General features: G+C 54.2%; 5 protein-coding genes and 1 pseudogene across 12 annotated transcripts in view; 2 read left to right on the forward strand and 4 right to left on the reverse strand.

Moving 5' to 3' along the window:
* LOC114431370 (asialoglycoprotein receptor 1-like) overlaps positions 1-818 on the forward strand; it is a 3,128-nt pseudogene extending 2,310 nt beyond the window's left edge.
* The window catches only part of asgr1a (asialoglycoprotein receptor 1a), a 27,946-nt gene extending 8,222 nt beyond the window's left edge, over positions 1-19,724 (forward strand). For both annotated transcript variants that reach the window (XM_028399000.1, XM_028399001.1), the window contains 2 exons: positions 8,463-8,469; positions 19,698-19,724. The gene's annotated coding sequence lies outside the window, so the exon portion shown is untranslated. The remainder of the gene's footprint in view (positions 1-8,462; positions 8,470-19,697) is intronic.
* Positions 820-8,727, reverse strand: LOC114431367 (RPA-related protein RADX). 6 transcript variants are annotated; one of them, XM_028398992.1, is made up of 19 exons: positions 8,640-8,727; positions 6,856-6,967; positions 6,586-6,775; positions 6,407-6,510; positions 6,157-6,303; positions 5,899-6,065; positions 5,668-5,824; positions 5,481-5,589; positions 5,320-5,411; positions 5,127-5,252; positions 4,079-4,171; positions 3,816-3,989; positions 3,582-3,706; positions 3,304-3,515; positions 3,177-3,227; positions 2,761-2,804; positions 1,706-1,975; positions 1,182-1,328; positions 820-1,100 (listed from the first exon to the last, which is right to left on the reverse strand). In XM_028398992.1, exons 1-19 carry the CDS (start codon positions 8,700-8,702, stop codon positions 973-975), a joined length of 2,511 nt encoding a protein of 836 aa, XP_028254793.1. In that variant the 5' UTR covers positions 8,703-8,727; the 3' UTR covers positions 820-972. The 6 variants fall into 6 exon arrangements, with proteins under 6 accessions (XP_028254793.1, XP_028254792.1, XP_028254795.1 ...); XM_028398991.1 differs by having other exon boundaries at positions 6,157-6,300; positions 6,407-6,516; XM_028398994.1 differs by having other exon boundaries at positions 5,899-6,053; positions 6,407-6,516.
* Positions 9,342-12,940, reverse strand: ift46 (intraflagellar transport 46 homolog (Chlamydomonas)). Its single transcript, XM_028398999.1, has 5 exons — positions 12,540-12,940; positions 11,937-12,217; positions 10,984-11,077; positions 10,745-10,876; positions 9,342-9,751 (listed from the first exon to the last, which is right to left on the reverse strand). Exons 1-5 carry the CDS (start codon positions 12,666-12,668, stop codon positions 9,398-9,400), a joined length of 990 nt encoding a protein of 329 aa, XP_028254800.1. The 5' UTR covers positions 12,669-12,940; the 3' UTR covers positions 9,342-9,397.
* LOC114431369 (sialoadhesin-like) lies at positions 13,495-20,346 on the reverse strand. Of its 2 annotated transcripts, none has more exons than XM_028398998.1 (9): positions 20,289-20,346; positions 20,106-20,144; positions 17,649-17,763; positions 17,425-17,573; positions 15,384-15,563; positions 14,957-15,244; positions 14,642-14,887; positions 13,763-13,885; positions 13,495-13,675 (listed from the first exon to the last, which is right to left on the reverse strand). In XM_028398998.1, the coding sequence occupies exons 1-9, from the start codon at positions 20,308-20,310 to the stop codon at positions 13,563-13,565; spliced, it is 1,275 nt and encodes a 424-aa protein (XP_028254799.1). In that variant the 5' UTR covers positions 20,311-20,346; the 3' UTR covers positions 13,495-13,562. The 2 variants fall into 2 exon arrangements, with proteins under 2 accessions (XP_028254799.1, XP_028254798.1); XM_028398997.1 differs by having other exon boundaries at positions 15,321-15,563.
* Positions 20,347-21,699: 1,353 nt separating this feature from the next.
* Positions 21,700-27,500, reverse strand: part of LOC114431346 (sodium/hydrogen exchanger 9B2) — a 10,865-nt gene continuing 5,064 nt past the window's right edge. Inside the window, exons 4-14 of the mRNA XM_028398954.1 lie at positions 27,044-27,214; positions 26,233-26,375; positions 26,021-26,148; positions 24,688-24,769; positions 24,443-24,536; positions 24,267-24,373; positions 24,053-24,202; positions 23,870-23,978; positions 23,639-23,775; positions 21,858-22,032; positions 21,700-21,788 (exon numbers count right to left, since the gene is read on the reverse strand). Of these exons, the coding sequence (XP_028254755.1) occupies positions 21,700-21,788; positions 21,858-22,032; positions 23,639-23,775; positions 23,870-23,978; positions 24,053-24,202; positions 24,267-24,373; positions 24,443-24,536; positions 24,688-24,769; positions 26,021-26,148; positions 26,233-26,375; positions 27,044-27,214 (1,385 nt within the window). The remainder of the gene's footprint in view (positions 21,789-21,857; positions 22,033-23,638; positions 23,776-23,869; positions 23,979-24,052; positions 24,203-24,266; positions 24,374-24,442; positions 24,537-24,687; positions 24,770-26,020; positions 26,149-26,232; positions 26,376-27,043; positions 27,215-27,500) is intronic.

A 27,500-nucleotide genomic window follows, 5' to 3' on the forward strand; every position in this document is an offset into this window, starting at 1 on the left:
GACTTACTGCTGTCTCCTTTTCTGTGGACCAGGACTTCGTGACCCGTCACAGTGCAGGAGCCTTCTACTGGGTGGGGCTGACGGATGAGAGGACGGGGATGTGGGAGTGGGTCAACCAGACGCCGTACATCATGAACCGCAGGTGAGCATCGGCCGCCCTCTCTGCCACAGCACCCACGGCGTCCTGACACGCTGCTGGTTTCGGTTGTGTGTCCGCAGGCGGTGGAAACCCGGGCAGCCAGACAGCTGGACCGCTCATGGCCTCGGCCCCGGGGACGAGGACTGCGCCCACCTTCACAACGATGGACGGCTTAATGACCTCCACTGCTCCTCTAAGCTGCGCTACATCTGCCAGAGACACAGCCAGCGCAGCTAGACGCCGCCGCCGCCCCGCGCCTGCCGTCCCCAGGCCCGCCGTCCCCAGGCCTGCTTCCCCCGCGCCCGCTGTCCCCAGGCCTGCTTCCCCCAGGCCCGCCATCCCCAGGCCCGCCGTCCCCAGGCCTGCTTCCCCCGCGCCCGCTGTCCCCAGGCCCGCTGTCCCCAGGCCCGCTGTCCCCAGGCCCGCTGTCCCCAGGCCTGCTTCCCCCAGGCCCGTCGCCCCTGCCCCGCGCCCGCTGTCCCCAGGCCCGCCGTCCCCCAGGCCCGCCGTCCCCAGGCCTGCTTCCCCCGCGCCCGCTGTCCCCAGGCCTGCTTCCCCCAGGCCCGCTGTCCCCAGGCCTGCTTCCCCCGCGCCCGCCGTCCCCAGGCCCGCCGTCCCCAGGCCCGCCGTGGACAGTCTGATCCTGTTGCGTCTCTAATAAAAGTCTCTTCACACTCTGCTCTGCTTGGTCTTTATTCACAGCCACAGTGAGTCATGTACAGTGGAACCTTTTTAGCACTAAAAGCTTCAGAAGCATAAAACTGACTGAGACCACATGTCCCAGAATCCCTCTGAGGAGAACTACAAACGCTGCAGCTGTCCCAGGAAAACACTCATAGATCAGTCAGGTGGAACGCTCGGCTCAGCACCACCTCTGTGGTGGCTCCGCCCAGGTGACACACCTCCAGCAGGCACACCAGCCTCTGATTGGTCAGCTGGGCTGCCATGGCGATGAGATCAGCTGAGAGAGAGAGAGAGAGAGACAGGGTAAGAGAGGACACCTCTGTAAGTGTACTCAGATTACATGTGTGTGTGCACCGACCTGGTGAGGGTGGAGGTGTGTGTGAAGAGAAGGCTCCATGTGACAGGATGGAGGCCCAGGTGTTGGAGTGAGGAGGGAGAGGGGAGGGGGAGGAGCTTAAATAATGGGGGAGGAAGATGGCGTCGACCGCCACACCGTCTGACAGAGCTGAGAGGAGAGAGGACACTTTCACTCATTTAACTGTGTGTGTCTGTGTGTGTGTGTCTGTCTGTGTGTGTGTCTGTCTGTGTCTGTCTGTGTGTGTGTGTGTCTGTGTGTCTGTGTGTGTGTCTGTGTGTGTCTCTGTCTGTGTGTGTCTGTGTGTGTGTGTCTGTGTGTGTGTGTGTGTGTGTCTGTGTGTGTGTCTGTGTGTGTGTGTCTGTGTGTGTGTGTCTCTGTGTGTCTGTCTGTGTGTGTGTGTGTCTGTGTGTGTCTGTGTGTGTGTGTGTGTGTCTGTCTGTGTGTGTCTGTCTCTGTCTGTCTGTCTGTGTGTGTGTCTGTGTGTCTGTGTGTGTCTGTCTCTGTCTGTGTGTGTGTGTGTGTACCTCTCAGCCGCAGTGTGTAGTAGCCCTGCACTGCAGACTCAAACCTCCCAGGGGGCGCCGTCCCTCCCATCGCTATGGCCGCCGCCTGCTCCTCCTTGTGGCCGTGGTCGTAAAGCATCGGCAGCGTCTCCTCGGCAACAGGCGGGAGGATGGGCAGAAGGGGGGCGGTGACGAAGGACGAGACATCTTCATCGTCGTCGTCATCATCGTCAGCATCAACATCAACATTTGTATTTTCAAGAAACTCCATGGAGGCTTCGAACAGGATGACTGCAGGGACAGCCGGGGTCAGCTGGGGGGGTCTGTGTGTGTGTGTGTGTGTCTCTGTGTCTCTCTGTGTGTGTCTGTGTCTGTCTGTGTGTGTGTCTCTGTGTGTGTGTGTCTGTGTGTGTCTGTGTGTGTCTCTGTGTGTGTGTGTGTCTGTGTGTCTCTGTGTCTCTCTGTGTGTGTCTGTGTCTGTCTGTGTGTGTCTGTGTGTGTGTGTGTGTGTCTCTGTGTCTGTCTGTGTGTGTGTCTCTGTGTGTGTCTGTGTCTCTGTGTGTGTGTGTGTCTCTGTGTGTGTGTCTCTGTGTCTCTCTGTGTGTGTCTGTGTCTCTGTGTGTGTCTGTGTCTCTGTGTCTGTGTCTCTGTGTGTGTCTGTGTCTCTGTGTGTGTGTGTCTCTCTGTGTGTGTCTGTGTCTCTGTGTGTGTGTCTGTGTCTCTGCGTGTGTGTCTCTGTGTGTGTGTCTGTGTGTGTGTGTGTGTGTGTCTCTCTGTGTCTGTGTCTCTGCGTGTGTGTGTGTCTGTGTGTGTGTGTGTATCTGTGTGTGTGTGTGTGTCTCTCTCTGTGTCTCTGTGTGTGTGTGTCTCTGTGTGTGTGTGTGTGTCTCTCTGTGTCTGTGTCTCTGCGTGTGTGTGTGTCTCTGTGTGTGTGTGTCTCTGTGTGTGTGTCTCTGTGTGTGTGTCTCTGTGTGTGTGTGTCTCTGTGTGTGTGTCTCTGTGTGTGTGTGTCTCTGTGTGTGTGTCTCTGTGTGTGTGTGTCTCTGTGTGTGTGTGTCTCTGTGTGTGTGTACTACCTGTCTTGTTGCTCTGTTCTTGCTGCATGGTGACTGACGGATGTCTGCGGAGAGAACAGCTTCTGTTATTGACTGAGCTGATTAAACTGACTGATCTGATTGATCTGTGATCTGACTGATCTGTGATCTGATTGATCTCTGATCTGATTGATCTGTGATCTGATTGATCTGACTGATCTGACTGATCTGTGATCTGACTGATCTGTGATCTGATTGATCTCTGATCTGATTGATCTGTGATCTGATTGATCTCTGATCTGATTGATCTCTGATCTGATTGATCTCTGATCTGATTGATCTGTGATCTGATTGATCTCTGATCTCTGATCTGACTGATCTGTGATCTGACTGATCTGTGATCTGATTGATCTCTGATCTGACTGATCTGTGATCTGACTGATCTGAGGTGCACTGACCTCTTCTTTGGAGTTTCAGGAGGCAGCAGCTTCCTCTTAGACGACCTCCTGCTGAAACACACAGTTTGAAGCTCACACACCTTCACACACCAGGACCAGGACACACACCGATCAATCAAAGGCTCACCCGGGTCTGTGGTCCAGAGGCCGCGGCGCCGACTGGCTGACCGATGAGGACGGAGACATGGGCGAGACGGACGAGGAGGAGGAGGAGGAGGAAAGGGCTGGTCTGAAAGAACGAGGGGTGGAGGGGAGGGAGGGGGAGGGAGAGGGGCGAGGGGATCGGGAGGATGAGGAGAGAGATGAAGCTCGGTCTGCCCAGAACAGAGAGCGGTCCTCCTGGAAGAGAAGAGCGGTGACTCACTTCCTGTTTGTCGTGAGGTCAATGTGTGGGACTGAGCGTACCTCTCCTCTGCGGCTGTAAGTTACCATGGTAACAGTTGCCTGAATGCAAAAAGTGTGTCGCTCCCGGTAACACAGCCTCTCCACCTCCCTCTGAAGCTCCGCCCCTCGCAGGAAACCCGGCTCACCTGACGGCACAGAGGGAACCTCATGTAATACCAGTCTGAACCACCAGAGGGTGCAGCGAGCAGCCTGCACTCCAACCAGCCTCCAGCGACACAGAAGCAGACAGCTGACCTCTCCTGTCCTTCATGTACGTTTCCATGGAGACAGGAGGGGGCGGGTACATGAAGAAGCCTCCAATCAGAGCCCTGCTCAGCACCTCCTCGTCGTCCTGGCGCCGCAGCCACTGGAGGAACTGGCGCACGGGGCGGAGCCTTCTGTAACTCATCTCTGAGTGCTGGCTCAGACCTGCCAATCCACCAATGAGGACAGAGGACACAGCCATGACCACCAGGGGGAGTCAGAGAGAGAGACAATGCAGACCAAGCCTGTGTCACCTGTGCAGTACACCTGTGTGTACACGCTGTTTGTCAGGAAGAAGCAGCTCGCAGCACGGACACACCTGAGCCTGGTGCACACCACCACCGCCACTGCAGAGGGACAGGGGGACAGAGAGAGAGAGACAGAGAGACAGGGGGAGGGAGGGAGGGACAGAGAGAGAGACAGAGGTACAGGGGGAGGGAGGGAGGGACAGAGAGAGAGAGACAGAGGTACAGGGGGAGGGAGGGAGGGACAGAGGGACAGAGAGAGAGAGGGACAGGGGGAGGGAGGGAGGGACAGAGGTACAGGGGGAGGGAGGAAGGGACAGACAGAGGGACAGGGGGACGAGAGAGAGAGAGACAGAGGCACAGACAGAAAGACAGAGGTACGGGGGAGGGAGGGAGGGACAGACGGACAGGGTGACAGGGGGAGGGAGGGAGGGACAGAGGGACAGGGCGACGGGGAGGGAGGGAGGGACAGGGGGACAGGAAGACAGAGAGAGAGAGAGAGACAGAGGGAGGGAGAGACAGAGGGACAGGGGGATGGAGGGAGGGACAGGAAGACAGAGAGAGAGACAGAGGGAGGGAGGGAGAGACAGAGGGACAGGGGGAGGAAGGGAGGGACAGGGGGACAGGAAGACAGAGAGAGAGAGAGACAGAGGCACAGACAGAGAGACAGAGGGACAGGGGGAGGGAGGGAGGCACAGAGGGACAGAAGGACATGGGGACAGAGAGAGAGACAGAGGCACAGGGGGAGGGAGGGAGGGACAGAGGGATAGAGGGACAGAGAGAGCGAGACAGAGGCACAGACAGAGAGACAGAGGGAGGGGGGGGGGGACAGAGAGAGAGAGACAGAGGCACAGACAAAGGGACAGGGGGACAGAGGGAGAGACAGAGAGACAGAGTCACAGACAGAGGGACAGGGGACAGAGAGAGAGAGACAGAGAGACGGAGGCACATACAGAGGGACAGAGACAGGGGGAGGGACAGAAGGACAGACAGACAGAGGTTCTTCTTACTGTAAAGTAAGATCAAGCACAGACATTTCTAGTGGAGTGCGTCTCACAGGGGTGGAGCTTCTCGTGGACCTCAGGTTGAGACGTGGAGAACAGCTTCACCATGATTGGCTGGTCGCTGGCTCCATCCTCCAATCGCAGCCAGCGATACTCTAAAAGCTCCGCCCCCTTGCCATCTAGAAGCAAACACAGGCGGATTAACACAGACTGACTGAGTAAGGCTGTCCCCATGGCAACCCTCACCTTTGCTCCTGATTCGCTCAGGCCGTCCCGAAAATGTCAGCAGACCGATGACATCACACATGGCGCCATGGCGACAGTCCAACAGCTCCTTACTGACAGAGGACAGATGTCTCATTAGGACTCTCTGAGGTGGAGACATTCCTACGTAGTGAAGCGTGTACCTGCTGTAGAAGCTGTAGGCCGGCGCAGGCGGTCGACGCTCAGGTGGAACCGAGGATTCTGGGAGCACAGATACGCGCGCGGCAGGATTCCTGGAGTTGACGCTGACCTCTGCACAGAGCGACACACACATGATGACCTCATAGCCACACACACCCGGAACGTTCCCGTCGGCAGGCCTGTGCGTACCCATGTCGCCACGCTCGCCGTGGTACTGCGGTTTGACCCGGTACTGCCTCAGGCTGATGATGTCACCGGGCCTGAGACAGCGGTACCAGCTGACACACATGCTGTTCCACAACACCACACACACACTTCCTGTCTGGTCACACACCTCCAGCACCGCCTGGACAGACACAGAGACAGATGGTGTCCACAGTGTGGCGCTCCTGTCCTGTGATTGGGTGTGTGGTCACTGACCTTATATGGGCACTCACAGTTCCTGTCTGTTCTCCCATAATACATCAGGTGTGATTTGTTTACAATGCGCACAATCAGCTGATGCTGGATGGTCCCCCTGGCAACGCCACCGCGACCAGAGAGGAAGGAGTCGCGGAGCTCGGACACGGAGACAGCTGGACGGCGCCCTGTCACACAGACAGTTAATTTAACCTCTGGCCTGCTGTTCAGCGCCCCCCTCAGGAGGAAGATATTACAGCATTCTGTTAACACTCAGACCTTCCTCCTCCTCCTCCTCCTCCTCTTCATCCTCCACCCCACCATCAGGGGGTGGGGTTTCTCTCCACACGTCCCCACTGTAGTCCACGTTGTTCCACAGAGGGAGGAACACACTCCTGCTGGCTCTCAGTGGAACCACAGGACCTGCTGGACCAATCACAGCGTCCGTCAATCGACCAGCATCAGGTGGGACGGACAGGAAACAGGAAGCGCTGATCCAAAAGGTGTGATGTCACAGATGTCCTCTCACCTGCAGGCTCTGAAGATCCAAACCAGGGCAGAGAGTCCCAGTCCAGGTCGGGCCCCCTGGCTCCGCCCTCCTCAGCCTCGGTCACCACCTCCAGTTTCAGCAGTCTGTAGCTGAAGGAGCAGGCGCCGTCAGCAGGTCTGATGACATCACGGTGACCTCATTCACCCGTCCTCACTCACCTGTCTCTCTCTGTGGAGGCCCCGGGGCATTCTGGGAGCTGAGCGGCCATGGTGGGGCTGAAGGAGGTGTTACGAACCATTGACCCGGGCTGGAGGACGTTCCTCTCCACCTGCCGGTTCAGGCCAGGATCCAGAGTGACCCTGAGCCTGCAGTCCCCATCCGTCAGCGTGATGTCATACAGGTCTTCACCTGGAGACAGAGACCAGAGGGAGGGACAGTCAGTGGACAGTCAGCTGAGCCGCGTCGCTTCCTCTCAGGAGGGACAGTACCGCTGAGGACGGCCTGGGGGAAGTAGACCGAGGATCCCTGGTCTCTGCTGTAGCGCTGCAGGTCCACCACGAACAGGAACTCCCTGCAGACCACCGGAGAGGACGAGGACACCTGGAAGACAACGAGTCTGCAGGGTCATCACAGTATACTGTGTGTGTGTGTCTGTGTGACTCTGTGTGTCTGTCTCTGTGTGTGTGTCTGTCTCTGTCTGTGTGTGTGTGTCTGTGTGTGACTCTGTGTGTCTGTCTCTGTGTCTCTGTGTGTGTGTGTGTCTGTCTCTGTGTGTCTCTGTCTCTGTGTGTCTGTGTGTGTGTCTCTCTCTCTGTGTGTGTCTGTGTGTGTGTCTCTGTGTGTGTCTCTGTGTGTGTGTCTCTGTCTCTGTGTGTGTGTCTCTGTGTGTGTCTCTGTGTGTGTCTCTGTGTGTGTGTCTCTGTCTCTGTGTGTCTGTCTCTGTCTGTGTCTGTGTCTCTGTGTGTGTGTCTCTGTCTCTGTGTGTGTGTCTCTGTGTGTGTGTCTCTGTCTCTGTGTCTCTGTCTGTGTGTCTCTGTGTCTCTGTCTCTGTGTGTGTGTCTCTGTGTGTGTCTGTCTCTGTCTGTGTGTGTCTGTCTCTGTGTGTGTGTCTCTGTGTCTCTGTCTCTGTGTGTGTGTCTCTGTGTGTGTCTGTCTCTGTCTGTGTGTGTCTGTCTGTGTGTGTCTGTCTCTGTGTGTGTGTCTGTCTCTGTCTGTGTGTGTGTGTCTGTGTGTGACTCTGTGTGTCTGTCTCTGTGTCTCTGTGTGTGTGTGTGTCTGTCTCTGTGTGTCTCTGTCTCTGTGTGTCTGTGTGTGTGTCTCTCTCTCTGTGTGTGTCTGTGTGTGTGTCTCTGTGTGTGTCTCTGTGTGTGTGTCTCTGTCTCTGTGTGTGTGTCTCTGTGTGTGTCTCTGTGTGTGTCTCTGTGTGTGTGTCTCTGTCTCTGTGTGTCTGTCTCTGTCTGTGTCTGTGTCTCTGTGTGTGTGTCTCTGTCTCTGTGTGTGTGTCTCTGTGTGTGTGTCTCTGTCTCTGTGTGTGTGTCTCTGTCTCTGTGTCTCTGTCTGTGTGTCTCTGTGTCTCTGTCTCTGTGTGTGTGTCTCTGTGTGTGTCTGTCTCTGTCTGTGTGTGTCTGTCTCTGTGTGTGTGTCTCTGTGTCTCTGTCTCTGTGTGTGTGTCTCTGTGTGTGTCTGTCTCTGTCTGTGTGTGTCTGTCTGTGTGTGTCTGTCTCTGTGTGTGTGTCTCTGTCTCTGTGTGTCTCTGTCTCTGTGTGTCTCTGTCTCTGTGTGTCTCTGTGTGTGTGTCTCTGTCTCTGTGTGTCTCTGTCTCTGTGTGTCTCTGTCTCTGTCTCTGTGTGTGGAGCAGCATCAATGTGCTGATCCGTCCCCTCCAGTCGTGCTTTGACGGAGCCGCCCTGAACGCATCATCGAGCCTTTCCCGGGTCTGATTCAAACATCAGCTGCTTTAGCTGAAGCGGGTTTTAGCGGGTAATAATAACCGTTCACACAGACAGCAGAGCTGTTCGATGGCTGTTATCGATCCGCGGGTGACACGGGGACAGGGTCGAACAGCTATGACGCTGCTGACGGTCACCATCCAGGTCACCTGAGCGGCCCGCGCTGAGCGCCGTTAAATCCGCAGGATTCTGAACGGAGTCTGGTGGCGAGCACGGACCGAGGACTGCGCGCTCCCGTGCTCACACACACACACGCACACACACTGAGGCGCCAACAAAAAGCACAGGAGGACGACAGAGACGAGGACGGGGTTCAGGCAGACCTTGTTCGGGCCGGGTCTGGAGCGCATCAGGGCTCTGTGCAGGACGCAGCCAGGAGCCGCCATGTTGGAGGAGCAGCTGGTGCAGACAACAACAGTGCGGTGCATTGTGGGAGACAGATGTTTATTTATTTATTAATAGCGAACAGAGGACGGCATTGTTGGACAGGATCAGTGACGTAATCAGGTCTGTGTTCAGACGCTCTGACGGTGCGTCACGTGACAGTAAATACATGAGGACCATCAGCCACGCCCCTTCCTGCAGACGATGCTAACAGTAGTATGTACCCTGCCTCCAGTGCAATGCATCCTGGGATATGTTTGGCCATGAAGGACCCACCTAGAGGGAGGAGGAGACATCTGAAGGAGCCATGACGCTGCTGCTGATATCAATCTGATATGAATCAATCTGTGATACTAATCAATCTGATATTAATCAATCTGTGATCAATCTGATATTAATCAATTTTTTTAATCAATTTTTATATTTATTTTAGATACTGTATTAATCCCAGAGGGAAATTCGTTACGGCTGCATACAATGACTAGCAAGGCGCGCCACAGGCCCAAGAACACACAACAGTGACTAGGGAGGAGTCGAACCACCAACCTTCTGGTTATTGGACAACCCTGCTATACCACTGTGCCACTGCTGTCCCCTAATTAATCAATCTGATATCGATCAAAGTGACATTAATGAAGGCGCAGTGTGACACGTTCCTCTTTATTTGATCAGACATATAAAACAGACGGTGGAGCCTCTAAGCCTTGTGTGTGAAGTGAGGCAGGCCTCTGAACTCCAGGTAGAGGCTGAAGAGCAGGTGCAGAGCCTGGACCCTGCTGCCGTACACGGGGATGTCCAGCAGGCCGCAGACGATGTCCACGTACTGCGGCAGGCTGCACTGCAGGCGGGCGGGCGGCAGCTGCAGCCGGCCCAGCAGCTCCTCCAGCTCCGCGGGCCACTCCTGCATCAGGGCGTCGATGTCGGGCATGGGGCGGCTGTACTGGACGCTGGCCGGAGGCTTGGAGCGGCGCAGAGCGCTGATGCTCTCCACCCAGCTGTCCACCGCCCGAGGGTTGGTCTGAGGACTGGCCACGCTCGTCACCTTCTTCAGCTGGAGGGGAGAGAGGGGGGAGAGAGGTGAGAGGGAGGGGAGAGAGGGAGGAGAGAGAGAAGGAGGGGAGAGAGAGGAGAGGGAGAAGAGAGAGAGAGAGAGGGAGGAGAGAGAGAGAGAGGGAAGAGAGAGGGAGGGGAGAGAGAGGGAGAAGAGAGAGAGAGAGAGGGAAGAGAGAGAGAGGAGAGAGGTGAGAGGGAGGAGAGAGGGGGTGGAGAGAGCGGCCCTCACACAGGCGTGTGTGTCTGTGACTGTGTGTCTGTGTGTGTCTTTGTGTGTCTCTGTCTCTGTGTGTGTCTGTGTGTGTCTGTGTGTGTCTCTGTCTCTGTGTGTGTCTCTGTCTCTGTGTGTGTCTCTGTCTCTGTGTGTGTCTGTGTCTCTGTGTGTCTGTGTCTCTGTCTCTGTGTGTGTCTCTGTCTCTGTCTGTCTGTGTGTGTCTCTGTCTCTGTGTGTCTCTGTGTGTGTCTGTGTCTCTGTGTGTGTCTGTCTGTGTCTCTGTCTGTGTGTGTCTGTGTGTGTCTGTCTCTGTGTGTGTCTGTCTGTGTCTCTGTCTGTGTGTGTCTCTGTGTGTGTCTGTGTGTCTCTGTCTCTGTGTGTGTCTGTGTGTCTCTGTGTGTGTCTGTCTGTCTGTGTGTGTCTCTGTCTCTGTGTGTCTGTGTGTGTCTCTGTCTCTGTCTGTCTGTCTGTGTCTCTGTCTGTGTGTGTGTCTCTGTCTCTGTGTGTGTCTGTGTCTCTGTCTGTGTGTGTCTCTGTGTGTGTCTGTGTGTGTCTCTGTCTGTGTGTGTCTGTGTGTCTCTGTCTCTGTGTGTGTCTGTCTGTGTCTCTGTGTGTGTCTCTGTCTCTGTGTGTGTCTGTGTGTCTCTGTCTCTGTGTGTGTCTGTGTGTCTCTGTCTGTCTGTGTGTGTCTCTGTCTGTGTGTGTCTCTGTCTCTGTCTGTCTGTGTCTCTGTCTCTGTGTGTCTTTGTGTGTGTCTGTGTCTCTGTCTGTGTGTACCTTGGTGGCTCCGTGCTGTTTGGTCTCCTCTGACAGCCACAGGGACAGCACTGTGGGGTCGGACTGTTTCACGCTGGGCTCGTCCAGGACCAGCAGCCCCAGACCGTCCGGTGTCCCGTCTGGCCTTGGGACCTAACAACCACGAACAGCAGGTCAGAGGTCACAGAGGTCACAGAGGTCACAGAGGTCACCGAGCACTATGATGTGTGTGTGTCCAGTCTATTGAAGTTGTATCTTACCTTCAGGAAGGCGTCGATGTCTCCGACTGCAGGGATGAAGTCTGGGATAAAAGGCTTCAGACTGTGCTCCAGCTCCACGGCCTGAGGAGTGTACCTGAGGGGACACAGTGTCTCTGCTGTGAGTCTGTCTGTGTGTATCTGAGAGGAGAGGACACAATGTCTCTGCTGTGAGTCTGTCTGTGTGTATCTGAGAGGAGAGGACACAGTGTCTCTGCTGTGAGTGTGTGTGTGTGTATCTGAGGGAGAGGACACAGTGTCTCTGCTGTGAGTCTGTCTGTGTGTATCTGAGAGGAGAGGACACAGTGTCTCTGCTGTGAGTCTGTCTGTGTGTATCTGAGAGGAGAGGACACAGTGTCTCTGCTGTGAGTGTGTGTGTGTGTGTATCTGAGAGGAGAGGACACAGTGTCTCTGCTGTGAGTGTGTGTGTGTGTATCTGAGGGAGAGGACACAGTGTCTCTGCTGTGAGTGAGTGTGTCTGTCTCTGTGTGTGTGTATCTGTGCCTGTCTCTGTGTGTCGGTGTGTGTCTGTGTCTCTCTCTCTCTCTCTCTCTCTCTGTCTCTCTCTGTCTCTCTCTCCCTCTGTCTCTCTGTCTCTCTCTCTCTCTCTCTCCCTCTGTCTCTCTGTCTGTCTCTGTGTCTCTCTCTCCCTCTCTGTGTCTCTCTCTCTCTCTCTCTCTCTCCCTCCCTCTGTCTCTCTCTCTCTCTCCCTCCCTCCCTCTGTCTCTCCCTCTCTCTCTCTGTCTCTGTGTCTCTCTCTCTCTCTCTGTGTCTCTCTCTCTCTCCCTCTCTCTCTCTCTCTCTCTCTCTCTCTGTCTCTCTCTCTGTCTCTCCCTCTCTCTCTCTCTCTCTCTCTGTCTCTCTCTCTGTCTCTCCCTCTCTCTCTCTGTCTGTCTCTGTGTCTCTCTCTCTCTCTCTGTCTCTGTCTCTGTCTCTGTCTCTCTGTGTCCACTCACCGTGTGATGTACTGGAACAGCTCCTTGACCTCCGTGCTGACGGGCAGGTTGGTGTAGTCTGCCGGGTCGTACGCTCCCTCTGGAGCCTCGCCGGCTTCATCATCATCATCATCATCTGTGTCGTCCTCATCGGAGTCTTCCTCCTCCTCCTCCTCCTCCTCTTCATGGGGACCCTCCACAGGCGCGCCCCCTGCAGGCCCTCTGTGGGGTTTGTGGTCCTCGTCGAACTCGTCGCTGCTGCTGTCGGCGGACATCAGGCTGCGGACCCTCCTAGACTCTGTCTGGGGGTACAAGACGAGGACCAGGTCATGTGATGGGTCTCACCTTCATCCTATTGATTAATGTGAGGGGTTGATCGGTGGATCCGCCTCGCCGCCATCTTGCTCAGGGCAGATTATGTGGCAGCTGCAGAACCCGAGCCCAGAGCTCAGAACAGGGACTGGGACCAGCAGCTAAAGCTAAACTCAGGACTTACTTCCGGGCCCACAGTCAGGTCCGCCCCCTCTTAGGGCCAGAATCTGACCGAACTGACCTGACTTTGTATTTGGTTCGCTTTCCTGAACCTCTTTGAGGCGCAGCCTGTCCCTGAGGTGTGCGGGTTACCTGCCGCTGGCCGCAGGGAGTCGTGCTGTAGACGCTCGCTACCTCCTCCGGGTCGGCCACCTCCAGGCTCTCGTCGTACGGCTGGTTCTTCAGCAGCAGGGCTCCCTTCCCCCGGCCAGCCCGCTCCATGGAGCACAGACGCAGCCCGGGCGGAGGAAGACGTGTTTAAGGACGCCTTCGTTCGGACGCGGATACTTCCGCCGATGCTGCTAAAGTTAGCTAAAGTTAGCTAACATTAGCCACCTAGCAGCAGGGTTAACACACCGAGACAGACCGAGGCTAAGCTAACATTAGCCACCTAGCAGCAGGGTTAACACACCGAGACAGACCGAGGCTAAGCTAACATTAGCCACCTAGCAACCACCGTCCGACGTAAACACACTGAAGCGAACTGAAGGAAACTACGGGTCGCCGTTTGCTCACTGAAACGCGATGCTGTATCATAGCAACAGGCCGCGCAGGGCATCACGGGTAATGTAGTTGCGTGGAATATTCCATTTGTGTGTAGATTTTTTTAAATTTAAAGCACGTGTTGATGATTTTAGTGAATGAAACATGAGCCTGATGAAGACCCTGACCTGTCACACAAGGCGCTGCTCCTCCTCCTCACACACACCCTCCAGTCTCACACACACACACACACACACAGACACACACTCAAACCCTCCAGTCTCTCACACACACACACACACACACACAGACACACACTCAAACCCTCCAGTCTCACACACACACACAGACACACACAGACACACACACACACAGACACACACACACACAGACACACACACAGACACACACTCAAACCCTCCAGTCTCACACACACACAGACACACACACACACACACACAGACACACACACAGACACACACACACACACATGTGTGACATGACACTGCTAAAACAATGTGCTAAACATTTACTGTGCAGAAGTCATCACCATGGCAACAGGCTCTTAAAAACAGAAGTAAGTGGTTTATTGTTGGAGTAACTTGAGAACAGAAACAATGCAGGAACAAAAACTTAGAAATGATATTCAGTGGTGACGTCATCGCACTCTCGGTCCAACCCCTCCTGGTCCTGAGCGGGCGGAGACGTGCTCGCCACGGACGCGTTCTGTCTGCCAGAGCCAGAGCCTGTTAGGAGGGATGACTCATTGATCATGTCATGATGTGATGAAGTGTTTGCTGCCAACATGCAGCCTCAGTGGAGGGCGCAGCTACCTGTGGGCCTGCGGCGCAGTAAGGACACCATGAGGACGGTGGAGATGACGTAGGGACAGCAGACCACCAAGTGGAAGACCACCCTCAGCACAGAGGACCCAGAGACACCGGGGCTGGGGAGAGCTGCAGACACAGAGAGAGACAGACAGAGAGACAGAGGGAGACACACACACAGAGACACACAGAGAGAGACACAGACACAGAGACACACACACACAGACAGAGAGACAGAGGGAGACACACACACAGAGACAGAGAGAGACACAGACACAGAGAGACACACACACACACAGACAGAGAGACAGAGGGAGACACACACACAGAGACAGAGAGAGACACAGAGACAGAGAGAGACAGACAGAGACAGAGAGACACAGACACAGAGTGAGACACACACACACACAGAGACACACAGACAGGGAAACAGACAGAGAGAGAGAGAGAGACAGAGACACAGACACAGAGAGACACACACAGAGACACAGACAGAGAGACAGAGGGAGACGCACACACAGAGACAGAGAGAGACACAGACACAGAGACACACAGACAGAGATACACAGAGACAGAGAGAGACAGACAGAGAGAGACACAGACAGAGATACACACAGACAGAGCCACAGACACAGAGAGAGACACAGACAGAGACAGAGAGACACACACACAGACACAGAGAGACACACAGACACAGAGAGACACACACACAGAGACACAGACACAGAGAGACACAGACAGAGAGACACACACACACAGAGACACAGACAGAGACACAGAGAGCGACACACGCCTTTTAAATGCAGCAGAGAACCAGTGAAGTCCAGCTGACCTCACCTCTGACACCACCTCTGACCTCACCTCTGACACCACCTCTGACCTCACCTGTGACGAGCAGCCGGCTGGGTGGAGACTCTCCATGACCGCTGATGTCACAGCTGTAGAGGCCTTCATCAGAGCTGGAAACATGGAGGATGGTCATGTGACCTGCAGGCTGAGTGATGAGGAGGGAGCCATCTTTATAGAAAGCAGCTGGGAGGGTGGAGCCATTGGTCTTTGTTGTACAGGTCAGAGTGACGGGGTGTCCCTCCATCACAGGGAGGACAGGACTCTGCAGGATCACGGCTCCACCTCCACACACAGACACAGTGTTTCACAGCAGTCGGCCTCATCGTGCATGTTTGACTGACCTGCTCCTACCGTGCACGGTGAGCTTGACTGCGTTGCTCCTCTGCCTTGAAGGAGACTCACACCAGTAGGTGGCGCTGTCGGGCTGCTTGACCGTGTGGATGATGCAGCCCGTGGCAGTGGGTGCCCCCCAGTGCTTTCCACAGTCGGGTTTTTCGTCTTTGTTTGAGTTGTTGGTGAACCTGTGGACCCTCCATCCGTCAGCGGTGCTGTTGTGGCCGCAGGTCAGAGTCAGCCGCTCGTACTCAAAGAGCTGGGTGGAGTCAGGAGACACTGTGAGGGACACGGGGTCGGACTCATCTGGGGACAGACGGGGACAGACTCTTGTTATGCAGGTGTGGAGCCTCCGAGCCTCATCAGGACCTGGGGTGTGTACCTGTGATCAGCAGCCAGCTGGGCGGAGACTCTCCACGACCACGGATGCGACATTTGTACGCACCTTCATCGGCCTTGGACACATTGTGGATGGTCATGTGACCTGTCTGCTCAGCCCCGATGGGGGTGTCAGTTCTGTAGAAGTCAGTCAGCAGGCTGGACGCTTCTTTGGTTCGGCAGCTCAGAGTGACGTTTGCTCCCTCTGCCACAGGAAGGCCGGGGCCCTGCAGGAGCACCGCGGCGTCTGAACAGACAGGAAGTGTGTGTTGGCTGGTGTGATGTGAGGGGACGAGCCGCTGACAGGAAGTGTGTGTTGACTGGTCTGATGTGAGGGGACGAGCCGCTGACAGGAAGATGTGAGGGGACGAGCCGCTGGGTGTGGTTAGCAGCTAACCGCGGCTAACACCAGTCAGCTAACTGAACTCTGACATGATTCAGGAACCCAGGATGTTTCAGTTTCCATGACGACCTGTCCCCTCTACACATGTAGGCATCATGAAGTCTTTTTGCAGTTCTTCATTTATCGTGCAGCATGACGGTGACACACACAATTCTCACACACAGTCACACACAGTCACACACACAGTCACACACAGTCACACACACAGTCACACACTGACCACTGATCTTTAAGACTGATGACTTGTTATTGCTGCGAGTCCATGAGAACACTGCAGCTATGTCTCTCTCTCTCTCTGTCTGTCTCTCTCTCTCTGTCTCTGTCTCTCTCTCTCTGTCTTCCTGTCTGTCTCTCTCTCGCCGTCTTCCTGTCTCTCTCTCTGTCTCCGTGTCTGTCTCTCTCTGCCTGTCTGTCTGTCTGTCTGTCTCTCTGTCTTCGTGTCTGCCTCTCTGTCTTCCTGCCTGCCTGTCTGTCTCTGTCTCTCTGTCTTCCTGTCTCTCTCTCTGTCTGTCTTCCTGTCTCTCTGCCTGTCTGTCTCTCTCTCTCTGTCTTCATGTCTGTCTCTCTGTCTCTCTCTCTCCCTCTGTCTCTGTCTTCCTCTGTCTCTCGCTCTGTCTTCCTGTCTGTGTCTCTCTGCCTGTCTGTCTCTCTCTCTGTCTGTCTGTCTTCCTGTCTGTCTATCTGTCTGTCTCTCTCTCTGTCTTCCTGTCTGTCTCTGCCTTCCTGTCTGTCTTTCTGTCTGTCTCTGTCTTCCTGTCTGTCTCTGTCTTCCTGTCTGTCTCTGTCTGTCTGTCTTCCTGTCTGTGTCTCTCTGCCTGTCTGTCTCTCTCTCTGTCTTCCTGTCTGTCTCTGTCTGTCTGTCTTCCTGTCTGTCTATCTGTCTGTCTCTCTGTCTGTCTTCCTGTCTGTCTGTCTGTCTTTCTGTCTGTCTCTGTCTTCCTGTCTGTCTCTGTCTGTCTGTCATCCTGTCTGTCTCTCTCTCTGTCTGTCTGTCTGCCTCTCTGTCTGTCTTCCTGTCTGTCTCTGTCTCTCTATCTGTCTCTCTGTCTGTCTTCCTGTCTGTCTCTCTCTGTCTTCCTGTCTGTCTCTGTCTGTCTTCCTGTCTGTCTCTCTCTGTCTTCCTGTCTCTCTGTCTTCCTGTCTGTCTCTCTCTGTCTTCCTGTCTGTCTCTCTCTCTGTCTTCCTCTGTCTCTCTCTCTGTCTTCCTGTCTGTCTCTCTCTGTCTTCCTGTCTGTCTCTCTGTCTGTCTTCCTGTCTGTCTCTCTCTGTCTTCCTGTCTGTCTCTCTCTGTCTTCCTGTCTGTCTCTCTCTATCTTCCTGTCTGTCTCTGTCTGTCTTCCTGTCTGTCTCTCTCTCTGTCTTCCTGTCTGTCTCTCTGTCTTCCTGTCTGTGTCTCTCTCTGCCTTCCTGTCTGTCTCTCTGTCTTCCTGTCTGTCTCTCTCTGTCTTCCTGTCTCTCTGTCTTCCTGTCTGTCTCTCTCTGTCTTCCTGTCTGTCTCTCTGTCTGTCTTCCTGTCTGTCTCTCTCTCTATCTTCCTGTCTGTCTTCCTGTCTGTCTCTCTCTCTGTCTTCCTGTCTGTCTGTCTCTGTCTTCCTGTCTGTCTCTCTCTCTGTCTTCCTGTCTGTCTCTGTCTGTCTTCCTGTCTGTCTCTCTCTGTCTTCCTGTCTCTCTGTCTTCCTGTCTGTCTCTCTCTGTGGAGCCCCACCTGTCACGGTGATGTTGATGGTGTTGCTGGTCTCTCCATGGGTGGATTCACACCAGTACACTCCACTGTCGGACAGCTTGATGGTCTTCATGTCACAGGTGGAGGACGTCTGGGTGCCCCAGCGTAAGCCACACGAGGACATGTCCACTCTGGAATGGTGACAGATTATTGATCAGCTTGTCCCTCACAGAGGGGTCAGAATGTGGCGTCCTGCTGGTACTGACCCTCTGGTGCTGTACCTCCACACCCTCCATGTACCGGTGCTGAAGCCCTGGCAGCTCACAGAGAACTTCTCATACTCGAAGTACTGGGTCCTGCTGGGACTGACCGTCACAGAGGCTGGAAGACAGAGAGACGCCATCAGCTGCTGTTTGTCAGACCTTCAGAGGACAGCCTGCTCTTTGACCCATCAAGACTAGTCTGAGACTAAAGTCTGGGAGCACGTCACCATGACAACGGGAAGAAGAGGACTATCCTCCAATCAGGCGGCAGGATCAGCACACATGATGCTGTCCTCCGTCCTCCTGTCCCCCTTCCTGCTGTAACATGTGCTCTTCAGACAACATCATGTTCCTGGGCATCCACCTCACAGCTGACCTGTCTTGGTCCCTGCACACGTCCCACCTGGTGAAGAAGGCCCAACAAAGGCTCTCCTTCCTCGGGAGGCTCAGGAGGACTGGACTGTCCCCTCAGCTCCTGATGAACTTCTACAGGGCCACAGTAGAAAGCCTCCTCTGTCTGAGTGCAGCAGTGTGGTACGGGAGCTGCACAGGACAGGAAGGACCCGGCCCGGGTGGTGAAGACAGCACAGGGGATTGTGGGGAGTCCTCTCCCACAGCTGGACTCCATATACGACAGCCGGACCCAAAGGAGGGCTGCAGACCCCACCCACCCAGGACACCAGCTGTTTGGACCTCTTCCCTCTGGACAGAGGCTCAGGAGCATCAGAACTCACCAACAGACTGAGACACAGAGCTGTGAGGTCCATCAGCCCACGCCCCCCAAAGACTGAGACACAGAGCTGTGAGGTCCATCAGCCCACGCCCCCCAAAGACTGAGACACAGAGCTGTGAGGTCCATCAGCCCACGCCCCCCAAAGACTGAGACACAGAGCTGTGAGGTCCATCAGCCCACGTCCCCACACACACCCCACCCCCCAAAACACCACCTGCCAGACCTCAGTGGCTACAGCTGATCCTGCTCTACTAGATATGAATGGATGAGTTCTTTGGGGCGCGCACATGTCTGCACATGCCTGATGATTACACACATAGACATGTTCCTGCTGGACCAATGAGAACCAATGAGAAGGAATCACTGCAACTTAAAGTGAAACACACGTTAAACTAGAGCTGCTGCTGCAACACATGCAGGAAGTGAAGAGTGAAGAGAGACAGACACACACAGACACACACACACAGACACACACACACACACAGACACACACAGACACAGACACACAGAGACACAGACACACACAGACACACACACAGACACACACAGACACAGACAGACACAGACACACACACTCACACACAGACACACACAGACACACACACAGACACACAGAGACACAGACACACACAGACACACACACATAGACACACACATAGACACACACAGACACACACACATAGACACACACAGACACACACACACAGACACACACAGACACAGACACACACAGACACACAGAGACACAGACACACACAGACACACACACAGACACACACACACACAGACACAGACAGACACAGACACACACACTCACACACAGACACACACAGACACACACACAGACACACAGAGACACAGACACACACAGACACACACACATAGACACACACATAGACACACACAGACACACACACATAGACACACACAGATACACACACACAGACACACACACACACACACTCACACACAGACACACACAGACACACACAGACACACACACATAGACACACACAGACACACACACACAGACACACACACACAGACACAGACACACACACAGACACACACACATAGACACACACACACAGACACACACACACGCACACAGACACACACAGACACACACACTCACACACAGACACAGACACACACACACGCACACAGACACACACAGACACACACACTCACACACAGACACACACAGACACACACACAGACACACACACATAGACACACACAGACACACACACACATAGACACACACACAGACACACACATAGACACACACAGACACACACACACACACACACACATAGACACACACACACACACACACACACACATAGACACACACAGACACACACACATAGACACACACACAGACACACACACATAGTCACACACACAGACACACACACAGACACACACAGACACACACACATAGACACACACACAGACACACACACACACACACATAGACACACACAGACACACAGACACACACACACAGACACACACAGACAGACACACACACACACACAGACACACACACAGACACACACACATAGACACACACACAGACACACACACATAGACACACACAGACACACACACATAGACACACACACAGACACACACACATAGACACACACACAGACACACACACATAGACACACACACAGACACACACACACAGACACACACAGTAATTCAGATACACTCACCTCGGCTGGATGCAGACGTCAGACAGGAGCCCAGCAACACTGAAACCAGAGCAGAGTGTATTTATGTAGTCTCTCTCTCTCTCACACACACACACACACACAGACACAGACACACACACCTTTAGATGTTCAGCTGGACTCCTGTGTGAGTGTGGTGCTGTGTGTGTTGTTGTGTGTACTTACAGAGCAGCAGCATCGTCTTCATCGTGTCGCAGAGTGAAGTGACCTCCGCTAACACCCAACATCCTGTTAAGTAAACCACGTGTGTGTGTGTGTGTGTGTGTGGGGGGGGGGGGGGGGGGGGGGGGGGGGGGGGTGAACACATCAACATCCTGTGCTGAGTTTATTCATCATCAATAAGCTCTGATTATGTTCATGGTTCATCATGTGAGGGGGAAACGGACCCAAAGCTTTCAGCTTCATTAGGACAGCAGGGGGCGCTGTTCATTCTGCTCCTGCTGTCTGATCAATGTGCTTCTGTCAGGGTCCCCGCATCTTATTTCCTGCTTCGTGACGGCGCCATCTTGGCAGCGTCTGGCGCCGCCTAACCCTCAGTCCGTCCAAACAGGGGTGTGAGTGGGACAAATGAAGGTTTTGTTAATCTGGATGTGAGCGCAGCATCAGTCCGTCCCATCAGTCCGTCCCATCAGTGTCTGCAGCTTCTCGTCTCTGCTGCAGAGCTTCAGCATGGAGGACGGGCGGAGGACTCACAGCTACAACCAAAACCAGAGGCTTCCGGTCCAGCAGCGCGGCTGCAGCAAGGCTGGAGGTGACAAACAGGAAACACCTGCAGAGACAGAGACTCTTCTGATGTGACGCTGAGCTGTCTCTGACTCTGTCCCTGTCCCTCCTCACAGTCCTCTGCCTGCTGTGGACTCTGTCCCTGTCCCTCCTCACAGTCCTCTGCCTGCTGTGGACTCTGTCCCTGTCCCCTCCTCACAGTCCTCCTGCTGTGGACCCTGTCCCTGTCCCCTCCTCACAGTCCTCCTGCTGTGGACTCTGTCCCTGTCCCCTCCTCACAGTCCTCTGCCTGCTGTGGACTCTGTCCCTGTCCCCTCCTCACAGACCTCTGCCTGCTGTGGACTCTGTCCCTGTCCCCTCCTCACAGTCCTCCTGCTGTGGACTCTGTCCCTGTCCCCTCCTCACAGTCCTCCTGCTGTGGACTCTGTCCCTCCTCACAGTCCTCCTGCTGTGGACTCTGTCCCTGTCCCCTCCTCACAGTCCTCCTGCTGTGGACTCTGTCCCTGTCCCCTCCTCACAGTCCTCTGCCTGCTGTGGACTCTGTCCCTGTCCCCTCCTCACAGTCCTCTGCCTGCTGTGGACTCTGTCCCTGTCCCCTCCTCACCCCTCTGTGAGTCCTGCAGATGAAACACTCAGCACACACCTGAGGTCTCCTCAGGACCTCCTGTCTCTGTCCCCGTGGACAGCGTCATATTGAACTCTCTACATGCACACGTGTCTTTTAAACCTTTATTTCTGGTCTGACAGGAGTTTTTACTCTTGATGCCATAAAAAGCAGAAACAGACAAGACATGGATCAGTACACATGAGGGCGTGTGAGGACCAGGACTGTCTGTCTGTCCAATCACAGCGCTCAGAGCCTGCTCTCCAAGGTCACGTTGTCCTTTTCTTGGACAGTCCTGTTAGGCCCAGGAGACGTGTCCCCGCCCTCTGCTTCTTCTGCTGAGAGAAGAGAAACCGTCTGTGGAGGATCAAACATGGCTGACAGCACGATGAAAGGTGTCAGCTGACCTTTGACCTGCCGGGTCAGGAGGCGCGGCCCTGCCAGACCGATGCCAAGGGCGCCGATCGGAGCGGTGGTTAGGATGGCTAACACGGCTAACGTTAGCACGTCCAAACCGAACTTGATCAAGGCCTCGTCCCCGACCTCCCTGGCCATGTCCAGTGCCTTGGAGCCAATCGCAGCCTGACACAGACAGAGACAATAAGACACAGACAGACAGACAGAGACAATCAGACACAGAGGCAGACAAACAGAGACAATCAGACACAGAGACAGACACACACAGAGACAATCAGACACAGACAGACAGACAGAGACAATCAGACACAGAGGCAGACACAGACAGAGACAATCAGACACAGAGGCAGACACAGACAGAGACAATCAGACACAGACAGACAAACAGATACAATCAGACACAGACAGACAGACAGACAGACAGACAGAGACAATCAGACCCAGACAGACAGACAGAGACAATCAGACACAGAGACAGACACACACAGAGACAATCAGACAGACAGAGACAATCAGACACAGAGGCAGACACAGACAGACAGACAGAGACAATCAGACACAGAGGCAGACACAGACAGAGACAATCAGACACAGACAGACAGACAGAGACAATCAGAGACAAACAGAGACAATCAGACACAGAGACAGACAAAGACAGAGACAATCAGACACAGACAGACAAAGACAGAGACAATCAGACACAGAGACAGACAGAGACAATCAGACACAGACAGACAGACAAAGACAGAGACAATAAGACACAGGGACAGGGACAGACAGAGACAATAAGACACAGAGACAGACAGAGACAATCAGACACAGAGGCAGACACAGACAGAGACAATCAGACACAGAGGCAGACACAGACAGACAAAGACAGAGACAATCAGACACAGAGGCAGACACAGACAGACAAAGACAGACACAATAAAACACAGAGACAGACAGACACAGAGAAAGACACAGACAGACAAAGACAGAGACAATAAGACACAGAGACAGACAAAGACATCAGACACAGACAGACAGACAGACAGAGACAATCAGAGACAAACAGAGACAATCAGACACAGAGACAGACAAAGACAGAGACAATCAGACACAGACAGACAAAGACAGAGACAATCAGACACAGAGACAGACAGAGACAATCAGACACAGACAGACAGAGACAGACAAAGACAGAGACAATAAGACACAGGGACAGACACAGACAGAGACAATAAGACACAGACAGACAGACACAGACAGAGACAATCAGACACAGAGGCAGACACAGACAGAGACAATCAGACACAGAGGCAGACACAGACAGACAAAGACAGAGACAATCAGACACAGAGAAAGACACAGACAGACAAAGACAGACACAATAAAACACAGAGACAGACAGACACAGAGAAAGACACAGACAGACAAAGACAGAGACAATAAGACACAGAGACAGACAAAGACAATCAGAGACAGACACAGACAGAGACAATAAGACACAGAGACAGACACAGACAGAGAGAATCAGAGACAGACAGACAATCGGACACTGAGACAGACAAAGACAGGCAGACAGAGACAGACAAAGACAGGCAGACACACACACAGAGAGAGACACACAGACAGAGACAGACAGATCTTTGGTTGATATGAGGACTTTCTGGGTCCAGATGTGTCCGCAGAGTCCTGTCCTCCTTAGAAGGTGGGGCTTCCTGCCCAGGGACTCATGGACCTTTATGAGGTCAGGGAGGGGATCTTGAGGGTGAACGGGGACACACACCTGAACGGTGGCTTTAGGCAGCCAAGCGACAGCGATGAAGACTTTCTCCTTCAGGCTGAATCCTCCAAAATGAACCAGGAGGAAGGTGACGGCGAGACGGACCACCAGACCCATACTGATACAGGCCATACCCAGACCTGAGCACAGAACCAGAGCTGGACTACAGGCCGAGTGTCCGCAACGGGCTCATTCAGAGCTCCAGCTAACATTCTGCCCATGTGTGCTTCTCACCCACGGTGCTCGGGCTCAGGGTTGCCACGGTGATCTCAGCTCCGATCAGACCAAACAGGAGTGGCTGGAACACGTCCCACGCCCGGCCCAGCATGGCTGCCACGGGGGCCTGGATGCAGACATGAGCAGCAGGGTTACTGGTGGTGAGTGAACACAGTGGGTCCAGGTTCTGATGTGTGTCACCTTGTCGGCCTTCCAGCCCAGAGCAGCCAGGAAGGCCAGAACCAGCGTGCAGAGACCACCGGCTCCAGCAAAACCAACAACATGGCTGCAGAAGACGGAGAATGTGGACAGACCCAGCAGCATGAGAGTCCTCCTCAACACCAGGTCCTCCTGCAGAGGGACAGACACAGGAAGGAGGACACAGTCTGGTGTCATGAAACAAAAGCCAACACACCTGGTCGTTACTGGGGAACAGACTCAGGAACAGGCCCAGGATCAGTCCAGCGGTGACCCCCCCAACCACCTCCAGCAGACCTTTCAGGATGTTCGTCCACGTAGACCCTGCAGGACAAACACCGTGAGAAGGCTGCAGCGGACCACCGTGGAGTGGAGACAGACCTGTCCTCTGACCTGTGGAGAAGGCGACTCCCAGGCAGGTGGAGAACCCTGTGATGGCCAGAACATCGTCAAAACTCCCAGCAGCCATCAGCAAGGTGGGGATCCCCTGAGCAGCGAGACAGAACACCGTCAGGAGGACAGGCTACAACACCACTCAGGGGGGGCTGGAGCGTGTCTGGGTCACACTGGGTCAGAGCTCGGCCCACACAGGCCCCACCAGGCCCCCTCTGTCAGAACATCCACCCACCGGTCCTCACCTTCTCCACCCCGAACCCTTCCCTCTGCAGGAGCAACATGGAAGGAACCACAACAGCTGGAGACACTGCAGCCAGGACAAACCTACACAGACAGACACAGACAGACAGAGACACAGAGAGACACAGAGACACACACAGAGACACACACACAGACACAGACAGACACACAGACAGACACACACAGACAGAGACACAGAGACACACACAGAGACACAGAGACACAGACAGACACACACACAGAGACACAGAGACACACAGACACACAGACACACACAGACAGACACAGACACACAGACACACACAGAGACACACAGAGACACACAGAGACACACAGACACACACACAGACACACACACAGAGACACAGACACACAGACACAGAGACACACAGAGAGACACAGACACAGACAGACACACACAGAGAGACACAGACACACACAGACACAGAGACACACAGACACACACACAGACACACACAGACAGACACACACACAGACACACAAACAGACACACACAGACACACAGACACACACAGACACACACAGACACACACACAGAGACACACAGACACACACACAGACACACACACACAGACACACACAGACAGACACAGACAGACACACACAGACAGACACACACACACAGACACACACAGACAGACACACACACACACAGACACACACAGACACACACAGAGACACAGACAGACACAGAGACACACAGACACAGAGACACACAGAGACACACAGAGAGACAGACAGACACACACACAGACACAGAGACACACAGACACAGAGACACACAGAGACACACAGAGAGACACAGAGACACACACACAGACACAGACAGACACACACAGAGAGACACAGACACAGATGCTTACATTCCTGTCGTCTGCTTGATTGATTAACGTGTGTGTGTGTGTGTCTGTGTGTGTCTCTGTGTGTGTATGTGTGTATAGTGTCTCTGTGTTTGTGTGTGTATAGTGTCTCTGTGTGTGTGTATAGTGTCTGTGTGTGTGTGTGTTACCCCAGAATGAAGGCCCAGACCCACGGCAGCTGCAGTGTCTGTGTCTGTGTGTGTGTCTGTGTGTGTGTGGGTGTATAGTGTCTGTGTCTGTGTCTGTGTGTGTCTCTGTGTGTGTCTGTGTCTGTGTGTGTGTATAGTGTCTCTGTGTGTGTCTGTGTGTGTCTGTGTGTGTGTGTCTGTGTGTCTCTGTGTGTGTCTGTGTGTCTGTGTGTGTCTCTGTGTGTGTGTGTGTGTCTGTGTGTGTGTATGTGTATAGTGTCTCTGTGTGTGTGTGTGTATAGTGTCTCTGTGTGTGTGTGTGTTACCCCAGAATGAAGGCCCAGACCCACGGCAGCTGCAGCAGGAAGTGAGAAACCACAGCAACAACACAGGCCTCCACCACGCAGGGACCGACAGCAACACGTACACACACCGCCTTCAGACGGAGCAGCGCCTGCACACACACACACACACACACTGTATAGTGTGCACTCTGTCGCTGTGCGTGTGCATGGGTTGTGCATGTTTGTGTGTGTACCGAGGGGTTGAGGCCGAGCCCGGCTCTGGTCAGGATGATTGACAGCGCGATGTTCCTCAGAGCTGCAGACCAGTGAGTGCTGATGAAGATGGAGTCTGATACAAAGGGAAGGTTACGCAACAGCAGACCGGCCAACAGCATACCTACACACAGAGAGACACACACAGAGAGACACAGAGAGACACAGAGAGACACACACAGAGAGACACACACAGAGAGACACAGAGAGAGAGACACACAGAGAGACACACAGAGAGACACAGAGAGAGACACACACAGAGAGACACACAGAGAGACACAGAGAGACACACACAGAGACACAGAGAGAGAGACACACACAGGGACACACACAGAGAGACACAGAGAGAGAGACACACACAGAGAGACACACAGAGAGACACACAGAGAGACACAGAGAGACACAGAGAGACACACAGAGAGACACAGAGAGAGACAGAGAGAGACACACAGAGAGACACAGAGAGAGACAGAGAGAGACACACAGAGAGACACACACAGAGAGAGACACACAGAGAGACACAGAGACACACACACAGAGACACAGAGAGAGAGACACAGAGAGAGACACACAGAGAGAGACACACACAGAGAGAGACAGAGAGAGAGAGAGAGAGACACACAGAGAGAGACACAGAGAGAGAGAGACACACAGACAAACACACAGAGACACACAGGAAGTCGGGCGGTCAGACTGACACACATTACGATGTTAGTCCGGGTCAGATTAGGTCCAGATGAGCCTGCTCAGATTACACGTTAGTCTGGGCTCATCAGACTGAGCGGGTCGTACCAAGCAGTGGAGGGAAGGGGGGCAGCGTGGGCAGCTGGACCAGTCCAACCAGCTTCCCCCCCAGCACGGCACTGATGAAGAGGACGATGATGCCGAAGAGGTTTCCTCCAGGAAGACACTCAGAGCCTGTGATGGACCAGACGACCCCGAACAGCAGAGCAAACAGACACACTGCAGGCAGACACACACTGATCAGGATCTACACACACACACTGCAGGCAGACACACACTGATCAGGATCTACACACACACTGATCAGGATCTACACACACACTGATCAGGATCTACACACACACTGATCAGGATCTACACACACACACACTGATCAGGATCTACACACACACACTGATCAGGATCTACACACACACACACTGATCAGGATCTACACACACACACTGATCAGGATCTACACACACACACACTGCAGGCAGACACACACTGATCAGGATCTACACAC

This window comes from Parambassis ranga, unplaced genomic scaffold (genome assembly GCF_900634625.1).
Source record: "Parambassis ranga unplaced genomic scaffold, fParRan2.1 scaffold_70_arrow_ctg1, whole genome shotgun sequence".
In the NCBI taxonomy this organism is placed as follows: domain Eukaryota; kingdom Metazoa; phylum Chordata; class Actinopteri; family Ambassidae; genus Parambassis; species Parambassis ranga.